Genomic DNA, 15,260 nt, shown 5'->3' on the forward strand with positions numbered 1-15,260 from the left:
ACTCTCGTCCCTTTGGCTTGTGACTCCCGGCTCCCGATTCATCTCGTTGTGTAAGCACCTGAGGCCCAGCATGTGAATCAGAATTCCGAATGGTTTATTTATAAAAGCATGCTTCCTTAATTCCAGTAAAGTTAATGGGAAGGGTACTGCAATGCTTTGAAAAAGGTTCAATTGCCAAGCAACAGGCTTCACAGCATAACAGATGCCAATTTGGGTGGGGTGGGGAGAGAAGAGAGATGGCAACCACTTTCTTCAACATACACTTCCTAAGAACTGTGGGAGGAGGAGCTGATTTATAGCGAAAATCCCTTCAAAGCTATTTTTACCACCTGGGTATGGGCAAATGTAATTGGTGTACTGAAATGCACATTTTGCAAAGCTTCGTTCTTGGAATGCATGCTTAGGAACATAGGAAGGTGCTTTCGTCAGGTCATTGATCCAAATAGCTCAATACTGTCTACACCAGGGGCCCCCAAACTAAGGCCCAGGGGCCGGATGCGGCCCAATTGCCTTCTCAATCCAGCCCGTGGACGGTCCGGGAATCAGCATGTTTTTACACCACAGTTCAAGAAGGATACTGACAAGCTGGAACGTGTCCAGAGGAGGGCAACCAAAATGGTCAAAGGCCTGGAAACGATGCCTTATGAGGAACGGCTTAGGGTGATGGGTATGTTTAGCCTGGAGAAGAGAAGGTTAAGGGGTGATATGATAGCCATGTTCAAATATATAAAAGGATCTCATATAGAGGAGGGTGAAAGGTTGTTTTCTGCTGCTCCAGAGAAGTGGACACGGAGCAATGGATTCAAACTACAAGAAAGAAGATTCCACCTAAACATTAGGAAGAACTTCCTGACAGTGAGAACTGTTCGGCAGTGGAATTTGCTACCAAGGAGTGTGGTGGAGTCTCCTTCTTTGGAGGTCTTTAAGCAGAGGCTTGACAGCCATCTGTCAGGAATGCTTTGATGGTGCTTCCTGCTTGGCAGGGGGTTGGACTGGATGGCCCTTGTGGTCTCTTCCAACTCTATGATTCTACGATTCTATGATTCTACATGAGTAGAATGTGTCCTTTTATTTAAAATGCATATCTGGGTTATTTGTGGGGCATAGGAATTCGTTATTCCCCCCCAAAAAAATATAGTCCGGCCCCCCACTAGATCTGAGGGACTGTGGACCGGCCCCCTGCTGAAAAAGTTTGCTGACCCCTGGTCTACACTGACTGGCAGCAGTAGTCCATTGTTTCCAGCAGGGGTCTCTCAAAGCTCTGTGTGGAGAACCTGTGACATAGGAACTAAGGAAGTTGCCTTAGACTGAGTCAGATATTTGGTCCATTTACCTCACTATTGCCTGCAACTGGCTGGAAGGAGCTCTCCTGGGTTTCAGACAGGGCTCTCTTCCTAGCCCTAACTGGAGATGCCAGGAAGTGGGCAACTATGGAAAGCTTGTAAGCAGGACCTGAGTGCAAAGCACACATGCCAACCGCTCTCATTCCCCTCTCTTGCATTGCTTCATTCATTTGTGTTGCCAAACAAGACGAGGAAACTGGGGCTTCCCCTCAGTTGTGCAAAGGGCTCCACCCCACCTCATAGCAGAACCAAACTGCTCACAGTAAGCATGTTAGATAGACTAAGCCTTGGGGGATTCTGCTGTTTGGCATATCTGTGAAGGATTCGCCTCTGCTTTCCCCTTGACGGGAGTTGAGCCAGACATCGGATGCCCCATAACATGAAGAATTGAGGTCATTTCTCTGGTGGCAAAGCTAGTTGGTGGGAGACAATGACTTGAGTGTAACATAGACCCCAGCCTGGCCAGGACCAGAGCTCTACATCGTGTTCTCATTGCAGACTGAATCGAGTTTTTGTGAGATGGCTCAGGACAGTCCAGTACTTCTCGGAAGGGACAATGAGGCAGGGAACACAATGCACTTTTGCCGAGTTTGCACTCAAGGTTGTCTCACATCTGCCTCTGGTGCATAACGAAAGAATTTAATTTTTTTTAAAGGAGGAATAAGGAAAACAGGCTTAAGTGAATTTTGCTGTTGAACAAGGCAGTGGTGGACTTAAGGTTGAGTCTTTTGACACTACAATGCTAAGCATTTACTCCTTAGAGAGTTTGCTTAGATTTACAACCTGAGAGGGTGAAAATTGCAAAAGGCACAATTAATATACTGTGTTGAGGGAAAGGGGAAGACAGGCTGATAGCATCAGACTGAATCTACAACGGGGAAATATCTTAAAGCCAGCCAAGTCAAGGGTACTGCTACTATTGGGCTGGATCCAGATTTAATCAGATATAGTGTAGACTCACTGAAAGGAACAAGACTAAGTCTGAATCCAACTACATACATTTGTCTAAAAAGCACTCAAAGGCTACTAAGGCAGCACTCTTTTGAAGAATTAATTACGAAAAATAACTTTCAAATAAGCAGGCATAGGATTGTTCTGTTCAGTGCTGAATATTCATACTCAAAGCCCCCACCCCCCACACACATTAGAAACACAAACTGCCGAAAGTTAAACGTATGACAATTCAACTGGATGCGTAAGACATAAGCCTGCCTATAAAATAGTTTGTTTAGGCAGGAGTGTTTTCTGAGCAGGTCCCAAAAACCTGCAAAAATTGAACCTTGGGAGCATTAGCAACAGTATTCAAATTGATCTTAATTCAACAGGTGATCTTGGTGTGCAGCCAAGACCTGACTCACACAGACCTTTAATCGATTCAATCCAGTAACTACTAATGCATCTTCTCTCAAATCAAACTCCACCTCCTTGCTCTTTAAAAGACAGCCCCAGCTTTCAACCGTCCTAATGCACAGGCAAGGAAGACTGTATTTGGAAGCTGAATTCTATCCTAAAGCAATTTATCTGATTGCTAGAAGATGTATTCAATTTTAATCGGGGAATAGCAAAAAGGATTGCTTACTTGGGAAAGTGTGGCCCAATTCTAGTTGCTGCAGCTCAAAAAGAATGGGGAAAGGTTCAGAAAAGGGCAACCAAAATAACCAAGGCGTTGGATCAAGGCGTTGATAGCCATGTTCAAATATATAAAAGGATGTCATATAGAGGAGGGAGAAAGGTTGTTTTCTGCTGCTCCAGAGAAGTGGACACGGGGCAATGGATTCAAACTACAAGAAAGAAGATTCCACCTAAACATTAGGAAGAACCTCCTGACAGTGAGAGCTGTTCGGCAGTGGAATTTGCTGCCAAGGAGTGTGGTGGAGTCTCCTTCTTTGGAGGTCTTTGAGCGGAGGCTTGACAGCCATCTGTCAGGAATGCTTTGATGGTGTTTCCTGCTAGGCAGGGGGTTGGACTGGATGGCCCTTGTGGTCTCTTCCAACTCTATGATTCTATGATCAACTCCCCTATGTTCACGTTATAGGTTACATTTGGGGCTTTTAGTTTAGAAAACCAGAGGTGTGTAAGTTTATGTGTGCTGTTGACAAAGCAGACAGAGGAAAGATTTTCTGCCTCTGTCATAATGCTAGAACTATGGAACTCACTTCCACAAGAAGTAGTGATGGCCACCAACTTAGAAGATTAGACAAAACCATGGAATATAAGACTATCAGTGGCTACTGGTGATGCCCTACGTCCTACATTGGAGGCAGTATTCTCCGTATACCTGCTGTTGTGAATCACAATTGTGAATAGTGCTGTTTCACTCAGATCCTTCTGGGTGCTAAACTAGGTGTGAGATCATGGATTAGTTGTACTACCTGCAGGTATTTTTTTTCTTAAGCAATTCTTTTTGCAGTCATCGGCTTGCTTCGCATGTAAATCCCAAGCAAAACTACGGCTTAGCGTAAAAGAGCAAACATGCCGGTGCACGTTTGGAAAATTGAGGCCACTTCACTCCTGCTGCTATGCTACTGGGAATGATGAAGACATTGTTGGGCTTTGCATTATATGGCTTGCATCTCAATCAGGGCTCATGGTTTGTCTCACCGTCCATGGTTTGTTTAGGGGAGACAAACCACAAGTCTAGATTTGGGCGTATTGCTAAGCCAAGCCATGGTTCAGCTCCTGGTGTCATGGCGGCAGTGAGACCAGAGCAGGAGCGAAGTAGCTACAATTTTCTAAATGTGCCCAAGCATGTTTTCTCATTCATGTTAAACCATAGTTAGGCTCAACATTATACACAACTGGAGCCCAAAGGTTTTGGCACAAAGCTGGAAAAATACTCCCCCCCCCCGTACAAACCTACAAAGTCAATTTTTATAAAAGTACCTCTTTGACCACCGGTAGCACAGCTGTCCTTGCCCACAGCAATTCAAACCAGGTATTCTATGTCCTCCAGACCTTTTCATAATCATGCCCTCTCTGAAAGCAAAGAGCAGAGAGAGAGAACATTGCTTTATCAAGCACTTGGAAGAAGCAATAGTTTGCAACCTGTTGCGAAGAGAAGTCTATATGCAAAACCTGTCTCACCACTACTGAAGTCTTTTGAGCCAGATTACAGTCATACAAGAAGACTTTGATGCAATTCCATTTTACATACCAGAAATTATCTCCAATGGGGGATGCCATTTCCTAACAATTTCCATAAAGGACTTGCCCTTAATGTATTCCTGTTTGTTCAGGTGAACAGCTTCCTAGTTGTTTGCATTTTTGCATGTGTATTATGCAACATGTTCCTGATACAACAGTAGTACTGGGCTGTCCGCACATCATTTTGATTGATTAGCTGTTCTGCAATGCTTCCCCAACATTACCGCATGCTTGCTGTCTGGAGGGGGGCAGCACATGCGCCCCGAAACTTTTGCAGGCACAGTCTCGAGAAAGAGGCCTCCACTTGGTCTATGGGCAAACGGCAGGATAGATGCTTTAGAAGCAAGGAAACAACGAAACTTACATGCCCTTCGGTCCAAGATCATGGATAAATGACAGCTGACTTACACCGAGGAATTCCAGCTGAAAATACAAAAAGGACACCTATTATCTGAATGCAAAAGCCCAGAAAATAGTTGAAGGTTTGGGGGCACTTTGGGGGGTACAGGGCCCACGCACAAAAGGTGACTGTTTCCTTACCACCACCACCCTGTGAGTTTGTGGTGGGGACAAGAAGTCCGTACGTGGCTTTGCCTTTGAACCCATCCTTATCCTACCTCAGACTAACAATGGCCTGACTAACATCTGGATTTGGCTCATGAATCCCAACACCATTCCATCCTGGAACTGGAGATTCCAATGCAGGCAATGCCAACCGTGTCTTCTGTGGCAGAGATGAATGCATGCCGGGTCAGAACATTGATCCAATATTATCTACCCTGACTGGCCCTGGCTGTCCAGAGTCTCAGGCGGAGGTCTTTCCCTTACCCTTTTAACTAGAGGTGACAGGATTGAACCTGGCACCTTCTACACGCAAACTGCTACCACTGAGCTATAGTTCCTCCCCAGGAGGTATGTACAATATACTGTAGCTGCACGGATCTCTGGACAGTGCGTGTGTGGCATTTTTGTATACATGAATTTTTGCGTTTGGCGAAAACCTTATATAACAAAAGTTAAAGTGCATTAGCTCTTAAAAACAAACAAACAGGGTTAATTTTTTCCCATAATCTGAGGTTAGTGGTCATTTTAATAATGCACTGGGTGCCCAGTGTAACGAATCGGACCTAAGTTAAGGGATTTTCAGAAACCCACGGTGTTTTATGAGTTAATGGGCACCCCCGTTTGAGTGGCAGATACCTCATGGGAGGCGGGACATTCCGCTCTTTAAAAGGAGGGAGCAGCTGTTAGAGAGGAGTAGTGACTGGAAGATGGAGAGCGTGGGGTCAGGATAGTGGTGGGTAGGTTAGGATAGGTTGAAGGTGTGTATATGATGCTGAAAGAAAGAGCTTACACTGTTATAAACGATTACATTACTGAAACTGTTATGTTCTGAAAGGAATAAAGACTTCTTATTGTTGAGCTAAGGAAATATCGTCGTTCATTTGGGTCCAGCGAGTTATGTATGCTCATGAGGACGGGAACTCAGGGAAAAGACAAAACTGACCTGCAGGGTGATAGTTTGTGTCTTCGAGTTCCCTCAGGAGGGGCTAGCTGGCGGAAACCTTGGTATTGCCACAGAGTTGCTAAGAGGGCTTAGCTAACTGATATAGTGAGATCTAATGAAAGAGAGACCCCGAACTGTAGGCAAAGAAGAGTTTAACCCCTGAAGCCCAGAGCGGAGGATATAACCGGCCACGGCCGCTGGACAGGAAAACTCCCGTTACTAAGAGATCCCCAGATTATAAATAAAAGGGGATTGACATCACAGACGGACCTCAGAGGGACAGGTGGGGTGGATTGAAATTTGACCCAGAACACCTGATTAGAAATTCACTTAGTAACAAGGGGAGAGTGTGAAGGGGAGGTTCGTCACACCCAGATCTCAGTTCTAGGATAGATGAAGGGTGGGTTGGTATCGGGGAGTTGAAACCACAAGATTTTATTCCCCCCCCCCTCACAGCAGTGATTGAGAAAAGTAACTTGTGCTAAGAGTCATCAGTGTTATCATTTAAATCTTGCATTTTATCTTTAGCACATTACTTCGTTCATTTTTTAAAATGAAAAAGATGTATGTGTGCGTGTGTGAATTTTTTTATGGCTGCCATCGGGGATTGGGGGAGAATTTTGATTCAGCTCACTCTGAAAAATGAATCTACCTAATTCAGATCTGTCAAAACAATATGCAAATGGAAACACAGCCATCCTTCAAAACTGGCACGGCTCTGGATTTTGCAATACAGTTCTCCAGCTAAGTAACGTGTACAAAAATGCATATATAAGGATAAAAACGTGCCTTAAAATGCATATATATTAGTACAATAGCTAACGAAAAAGCATTCTATTAGGGAAAATTACTTGGCAAAAATATGTATATCATGCAAAATTGCATTAAATCATTTTTCAGAGAAGTGTGCACTGAAATGCAGGTGAATTTTCATGATTTATTTATTTTTAATTGCAAACCAATGTGGAAATATGGAGGATTGAAGCTAAGATTTCAAAAATGAGAATCAGACAGATTCACTCATCCCTAACTGCCATAGGCATTTATTTCAAAGTAAGGCTCTGCTTCTGCAGGTTTTCAGGTCACTCAAATTGTGAATGTTACCCAAGCGATCATTAAGTGCTCTTTAAAGAATGCCTTTAAAACCTGCAGGTTTCCATCACCAAGAAACGCCATATAGAGAGGATAGCTACATCCACTGTGTCTGTGCTTGAAATTGGACGCTCTCCCAGCTGTCCTCAGAAAGGCTCAATAACCCACTCAGGTTTCTGAATGATCTGTGGCAGGAATAGCCTAGCTTTGGAGCAGAGGAATGTGAAGGATTTGGTATCAATGCCTATTGTTGCATCAAAAGAAGAACATCGAGGAGAGATCAACTGAAGGGAGCAGGGGGAATGCAATGCAAACAAACAAACAGCAAAGTGACAGCTGTTAGGTGCAGATAAACCCAATGGACCTTTTGTGCCCATTGACTGCACAATTCAGATTCTCAAAAGCCAAAACTGAAGAAAAACTTGATGCGATGTGGCACCAGCAGCAGGCCTCATTTTCTGGCAGCTATTTCTTTCATGTTCCATTTATGTGGGGAACAAATATAGTAGCCCTTGTTAGCACCAACTATATATTTCTAAGCTGCTTATTTGTTTGCTACCTCTTAAGATATCGAAACCACATTTTGCCGATACAGTTGGGTGCCATTTTGAATTAAGATAGTGGGCTGAACCTTGCAAAACTGCACTGATTCTTTCAGTTTCTCCGAATTCCTGAGGAATGCCGGGTATGAGGCTGCTAGAGTTAATGTTATATGGTCAGAACCCAAAGAACCACTCCTCTAGTTCTGGGAAGCTTCTGTTTTGTTTTCAGCTTCTATTTTGAAAACATTAGGAACTGCCTGCCATGGCACACATAGTAAGCCACTTTTGAAACCATGGAGAATTTAGCCCCCCCCCCATTCATCTGGTCCAACCCCTTGTGATGCAGGAATCTTTTTCCCAACATGGGCCTCGAACCCACAAACATGAGATTAAGAGTCTCATGCTCTATCAACTGAGCTATCCCAGGATGAAACTAAATCTAATATCACAAGAAAAACAAGGAAAGGTTCTCTCTCTCTCTCTCTCTCTCTCTCTCTCTCTCTCTCTCTCTGTGTGTGTGTGTGTGTGTGTGTTGTTTGTGTGTGTGCAAGTGAGTGATGGCAGGAGAGAGCCTGTGTCTCACGAGTCAAAACATAAAGAAGCCAGTGGACTCTGGCCTGAAATGACCTCCTTCACATATTTTAATTCATCTCTGCTACCAGGACTTGCTTTCATTTAAGATACATTAGAGAAATATTCCCCAAACTATGCGCGGCCCTTGGAAAACATTGCCAGATCTAAAGAGGGAGGTGTGGCTGACTCTGTGTGGCAGCAGAACTTTAGACAAAGCATTATGTACTTTAAGCTTCTCCAATGACTCAACATTTATGGGTGCCAAGCTGGCAAAACATTGCTTCTAAGAGCAGAAGGTAATTATATTATTACACATGCATGCTAATCTAAGCCTACATATACTTGTTGCAATGACTCTGCTAGGAATATAAGAGCTCCACTGGATCAGGCCAAGGGTCTGCCTTACATGCATCTTCTGTAACCAAAAGCAATATATGATTTCTATTGATATGAAAAATTTATGCAGATTGAAACCAGTTAAAAATTAAATTAAATACACTGAAACCGATACAACTAATTGGCTAAGACTTCTCCTCCTCCTCCTCCTTCTTTTAACTGAGCAGCACCCTAAGCTGCTTGTGCAACTGCTGTGTGACCCTGGAACAACTATTTTAAACAGCTTTGAGTTGTTGTTTTTCTACAATCAAGCGGTATACAGACGTTATGAAATAAATAATAAAATAAATAAACTTAGCAAACAAAAGCAAAGGGAAGAGCATGTCACGGTTCATCACTTACCGTTCCGTGATAGTTTCTGTACAATGGCATTTTTAGGAGGTTTGTTAAGTAATCTTCCAGTTGTTTCTGCAAGGCAAACGCAAAATACTCTATTGCATCTCATTTCTTACTCCGGTTATCGTTGCTTTTCAGAATCAGAAAAGTCCAAGCAGTACAAACAAACAAGCCTCCATTTGAACTAGCAACTTGAAACCTAGCTGTTGCTCTCCGTCATGAGAAAAAGGGGGGCAGGAGTGGAAGAAGGAAATGGAGAGGGATGATTAATAGCAGGTGTCGAACGAATGAAGGGGAAAGGAAAGAGAAAGAGATCCCAGGTGCCAGGGCAAGTGTTACGTGGAACGACTAGAAAGTTGACATGTGCAGAAAAGTAAAAGGAAGACAGCGCAGAAAATTCAGGAAAGCCGGAGCATCTTTTGCAGTTGTTGTGTATGGATTATCAGCAGGGATCTCAATCCCGCGAATCCGTCACTCGCTCCACTCCTTCCACACAATGCAGCTAGCCTGCCTGACGGTGAACACAATGGGTGCAAAACAAGAAGCATGTTCAAAGTGTTGCGCACAAGACTACAGGCAGGTTCGCACCTGAAATGTTCGCCTTTCCACAAATCCTCCACTGCCAGCAACCGTTGGCTTGCAGTGAAAAACTGTAGGTGGGCGATGCTTGCATCTAACTCATAATTGCCATGCTTCCTCCTGGATTTGTCTCTTTCTGCCTGTTTGATTACAAGAGCATTGACAGCCAGAGCGATCTGAACTTAACTGGGGTCTGGGAGAATCAGGGCAGAGGAGCCAACATTGCGTTCAAAGCCCAGCCAACTCAAGTGGGGCAATGGGTTCTTTTCCCTTTTCTCCTTGCTAGCACCCTCCTCACATCCAAACCCACCAGTGCCCTATCTGTGCCCTGGTACCCTGGTGGCAGAATTGCTAGGAGGTACTTGGGGCCTCCACTGCAGTGGGGCACCCCTTCCCCAGTAACACTTCTCTTGGCGGCTGGAGGCTGGCAGAGAAGAACCTACACACACACCAGCCATCGACTTGGGGAGTTAGCACTGCACATCTGTTGTCATTGCAAAATTCCATTCTGTTGCCCAAGGCACCACTCCAGTCAAACTAGGGATGGTCAGCTGTTAAGATCAATAAGTTTAAGTTGATATCAATAGGCCAGGTAGGGGTATTGCACATTTATCATCCTGAAGGCCACATTCCCACATGCCAGTGGCAGACTGGGTAGGACAATGGATGCAAATTGTACCCATGTGCTGCAAGTTGGCTTCTACACAAACCGTCACAGCGCTGTCAGGCAAGGAAGGAACTAACTCTTTATTGTCAAAAGGCACCCTTACACGTTAGGAACAGGCATGTCCATCAGTCCTACATCTCTCGTCTACTCCTAGGTGTGCACCCAATGAGGCAGCTGCCACAACAGAGAGGCCCTGCACCCGACTTCAGCTTATGTATCTCCCCCCTCCAAGCTGTGCACAGTCAGGTGAAGACTACGCCTGCAGGTAACCTTCTGTTCCTCCCTTTTCACCCCTCTTCTGGTCCTGGGAGACAGTGGAGCAGGAGAGATGGGGACAAGAGGAGGAGGTGTGGAAGCCAGCCTGACCTATCTCTCCCTCATCCTGCACCTGGTTCTTCCCTCTCCAATCCCACAGCTTCTCCTGCCTCTGACTCTCTTCTCCTGGCTGTAACGGGCTCCCCCAGATCATGGATCCCTTCTTCAAAGTCAGTCTCCAACATGCTTTCTCCCGGTTCCCAGTAATCAGTATCCAGCCACCAGCCCTCAGCATCCAGCCAGTTCCTGACACAAACTCACACTCCCCTTTCTGTCTTTCATCCAGACCAAGCAAGAAGCATCATCAGAGTTCAAGGGCAAATTCCAGCCAGGCAGAAACCACTCGAGTTGTGAAGCAGAACCAGAGAGGGTATGTGGCCTGGGGAGAGGGGGTGTGATTCAGGGAGAGTCCCCAGGGCCTGAGAGAAGGGCTTGAAATAGGGTTGAAGACTATCCCCAAGAGGAAGGATGCTTACCCTTCTGCTGGACAGGTGTTCTTCTCTGGCCATATTGTCAGAGGTGCGCGGCAGGTTTGGCATTTGCCTTGCCTCTCCCCTTTTGATGGTCTGCCTTCGGACCGTGTGTCTGAAAAATACAGCGATCGGGTTGTCTGGGGGGATTTTTTGCCAAATCTTTTTTTTTATTGGTTTTCAAATTTTTACAATGATCATGTATTCTTCCCCCCATGCAGGAGAACAGAATCTCACATACAGGTAGGTAGCCATGTATGTCTGCCATAGTAAAAAAAAAATTCCTTGCAGTAGCACCTTAGAGACCAACTAAGTTTGTTCTTGGTATGAGCTTTCGTGTGCATGCACACTTCTTCAGATACCTCACATGTTCAGAATCTCACATGTTAAGGTAAACAGGCCACATTGAAAGCATTCTTATACCACTTTTGCACTGACTGAGAATCCTGGGAGCTGCAGTTTGTTAAGGCTGCAGACCCCACAGAGCTAAAATTCCCAGCATCATTAGCAAACTACAGTTTCCCAGGGGTCTTCATGACTGCTAAAATGTGCTATGGGCATGCTTTAAACATATGGTGTAGCTGTGCTCATAAAGTGCCTCTGGACACAAGCTTTCTATCCATGGATGCGTTTGTTTTCCTGATTATAATGCAAGTGCTTATGTCCTATTTTCTAATGTTCCTTCTACACTGCAGGAGCTACCGAGTTATGGAATTGTGGCTTTTCACTAAGTATACCAGCATGTCGTGCTAAATTTCATTCACACTGGTGTGTGTGGCATGACACAACAAAGAACATCACTGGGCAATGTCCCTACTCAGCCATCCTTTCCACACACGTGTACTTCGGTTCCCCCAAATTTGTCACTTTTTACTCCTGTGATTTTTAGGGTTAAAGGGGCTGCAAACAGATTTTTTCCCCCATGGAGTCAAATAACACGGAAATGAGCACTAAACGTTCAAGGTATTCCATTCATTTTCTGGAAATGGCTTTTATGTCCTGTGAAACCTAAAATACCATGAGGAAATTCCACCACAAGCAAATCATGGCCTAGAAAGGCCTTTGTGCAGTTGTTACCTTCTTGTAGGGATGGGGATCCGGATAAAAGCTTTGTACCGAAGCAGTTCCCTGTGAAACTCTTGGAAGTGCTTGAATTTCCGTTTCACCTGCCATGTAAATTCCCCGTGTGTCAACTCAATGGTGTAAACATGTAGACTTGGCACCTTCAGGAAGGAACAAAATTGTTTAATGAAGAAGAAGAAGAGAAGAGTTTGGATTTGATATCCCGCTTTTCACTACCCGAAGGAGTCTCAAAGCGGCTAACATTCTCCTTTCCCTTCCTCCCCCACAACAAACACTCTGTGAGGTGAGTGGGGCTGAGAGACTTCAAAGAAGTGTGACTAGCCCAAGGTCACCCAGCAGCTGCATGTGGAGGAGTGCAGAAACGAACCCGGTTCCCCAGATTACGAGTCTGCCGCTCTTAACCACTACACCAAACTGGTGCTAACCCCATTGCATCCTAAAACAAACCGGTTTTGTACAGCCTTCTTGTAGTCCAGATAAGATGGGGTCACTGTTAGTGGGCCATTCCCTAGACCAGATGGGTGGGAGATTGCTTGCTGTTGATGGGGTTACACTCCCTCTGAAGGAGTGGGTATGTAGCTTGGGCGTACTTCTGGACCCTCTGCTGTCGCTTGAGGCTCAGGTGGCCTCGATGGCACAGAGTGACTTCCATCAGCTGGACAAGGACAGCCTAACCTCTGTCATCTATGCTCTGGTAACCTTTAGGAAAGCCTGACTCAAGATTTGACCTTGGAGCTGGGAGACCTTGGGTGGCATCCAACGAATGACTTCTGTTAGTGCAAGGATTTCCTCTAGTGCAACAGAACTTCCTCCGCCCCCTCTCCTGTATGTGGCCTGCCCTCCCTCCCAAAAAAAATCTGCTCCGGAGGGTTGGGGGGAACTTCAAAAACAGATTTAGGGGGTGCACAAGGGGGAGTGGGAGGCTGTTCCACTGCACAAGTGGAAATCCTCGCACTGCTGGGACTCTTTGGTTGGATACTGTTAATCTTACCTTTACCATTTCTGAAGGACCTGTAAGTTAGCAAGACAAGGAAAGGCCTCTACCTGAGACATTTGCGAGCTTCTTTGAGAGCACACTGAAGGATCAATTCTCTGCAAGTGCGGAATGGACATTACGTGGCCCTTGCAAAAGCGTCAGTTCCACAAGTCTTCATTACATTTGGAGAAGCTTGAACAATTGCATTATTATTATTTTTTACTCAGCAGAGTTTCACCATGTCAAAATGAGAGAATCTCTGCCTTAAAAAGCTTTCAGGTCCCATAATGCAAATTCCAATTGGTAGTTAGCGTGTTCATCAGATGGACCACATACAGTATGGCCTCCAATTGTTTGAGAACAGCAGTTTTCTACGAATCAAGTTTAAAGGCTGTTATGTATGTCTGATTAAAAAAATGCAGGTTGGAATTCAACAGTGAGCTGCTAAGGAAATTGTTTAATCCAGGCATAGGCAACCTTCGGCCCTCCAGATGTTTTGGCCTACAACTCCCATGATCCCTAGCTAACAGGACCAGTGGTCAAGGATGATGGGAATTGTAGTCCAAAAATCTAGAAGGCCGAAGGTTGCCTATACCTGGTTTAATCAGTGCAAACCTTTCTGCCTCCCAGGTGGAACAAGCTCCCCTCTTCTCCCTCCCTGGGGGGCGGGGTTCTCCTGACCCCCTGAGCAGATTTTGGGAGGGTGCAGGGGTATGCAAGGGAAAGAGAAGTTCTGTTGAATTGGCTTCCGCTACTGCAACGACTTGGGATGCGGGGGGCGCTGTGGTCTAAACCACTGAGCCTAGGGCTTGCCGATCAGAAGGTTGGTGGTTCGAATCCCCGCGACGGGGTGAGCTCCTGTTGCTCGGTCCCTGCTGCTGCCAACCTAGCAGTTCGAAAGCACGTCAAAGTGCAAGTAGATAAATAGGTACTGCTCCAGCGGGAAGGTAAACGGCGTTTCCGTGCGCTGCTCTGGTTCGCCAGAAGCGGCTTAGTCATGCTGGCCACATGACCCGGAAGCTGTCTGCAGACGAACGCTGGCTCCCTCGGCCAGTAAAGCGAGATGAGTGCTGCAACCCCAGAGTCGTCTGCGACTGGACCTAATGGTCAGGGGCCCCTTTACCTTTTTACTGCAATGACTTAGTTGAATTCAGTCCTTAGTTTACCATTTTATTTTCATGCAACTTTCCATCCCACTCTCAACCTCAAAAAGCAAAGCACTTAGCAACAGAAACATGGATGCATCATGAAATGTGAACTGGGTTTTGTTTTGTTTTTTAAGCGCTGCACTGGCAAATAAGATCTGACCTTTGTTGTTGAGGTACAGCGTTCCACTTCCAAAACTCGCACTCGGATTGGACACCCAGTTAGGTAGGGATGTGCATGAGCCTCTTTAAATCCTTTAGTGTCGTAAATGGCAGAGAAAGGGATGCCCACTGCAAGTGATGAAATGGCAGTTTTGATACCAGTTCTTCAAAGCACAGCTTGGAACATAGCAGGCAAAAGTTTAATATTGAAAGCTGCTAAATAAGAGACATTGCAGCACATAACGGATTCCCCCCCCCAAAAAAAAAACCAAGTAGGAAAGGATGATTCTGTCATTTTCTGTTAAATCTCAGTTTCTCACCTTTTCACTCTTAAGTTGAATTGTTATCCACCCTGGAATCTCAGAGAGAGTGACAGGTAATAAATTTAACAACAACAACACCATATTTCTACATCAGCTTGTGATTTCTTTTTCTTTGTTTAAAAGGTTGTCATGAAAACCAATCAGGTGTGTTTCTCTATCCTGCCCCCACCAAAAAACAACAACCACATCCATCTCTAGTCCTTAACTAGATATGCCAGGGATTGAATCTGGAATTTTAAAGCATTTACTCAACACCTGAATTTGGTCTCTGTGTGTGTTTAAAAGGGGGGGGGGTGGTCATTACACATACCACGACTCACATTCCGTAATAATCCTTGTGATTGGGGCAGCTTCAGAAATCTGGTCTTAAAGTTTAGTGTTTACCAGGGAGACTCGGAACAAGAGCCTCAGGTGACAACCAACATAATTAAACTGTAGGGGGGGAAACAGCTAAAATCCACAAAATCTATTTTAAAAAACCAAGGAGCTCTATGTGCCAAGGAATTTGTCCTATCATATGCTGAGTGTTCTACATTTCCTTGCAATAAATACAGATTTTAATCTTAAGAGGCACAGAAAACCTGAAGCAGACTGGCGGTGCTAATTC

The 15,260-nt window shown here is 45.1% G+C and overlaps 1 protein-coding gene across 1 annotated transcript in view; it reads right to left on the minus strand.

Moving 5' to 3' along the window:
- Positions 1-15,260, minus strand: part of PLD1 (phospholipase D1) — a 102,173-nt gene that overhangs the window by 42,176 nt on the left and 44,737 nt on the right. The window contains 6 exon segments of the mRNA XM_033150662.1: positions 4,227-4,319; positions 4,852-4,910; positions 8,940-9,005; positions 10,971-11,079; positions 12,042-12,187; positions 14,332-14,459. Of these exon segments, the coding sequence (XP_033006553.1) occupies positions 4,227-4,319; positions 4,852-4,910; positions 8,940-9,005; positions 10,971-11,079; positions 12,042-12,187; positions 14,332-14,459 (601 nt within the window).

Source organism: Lacerta agilis, chromosome 5 (assembly GCF_009819535.1).
Source record: "Lacerta agilis isolate rLacAgi1 chromosome 5, rLacAgi1.pri, whole genome shotgun sequence".
Taxonomy (NCBI): Eukaryota; Metazoa; Chordata; class Lepidosauria; order Squamata; family Lacertidae; genus Lacerta; species Lacerta agilis.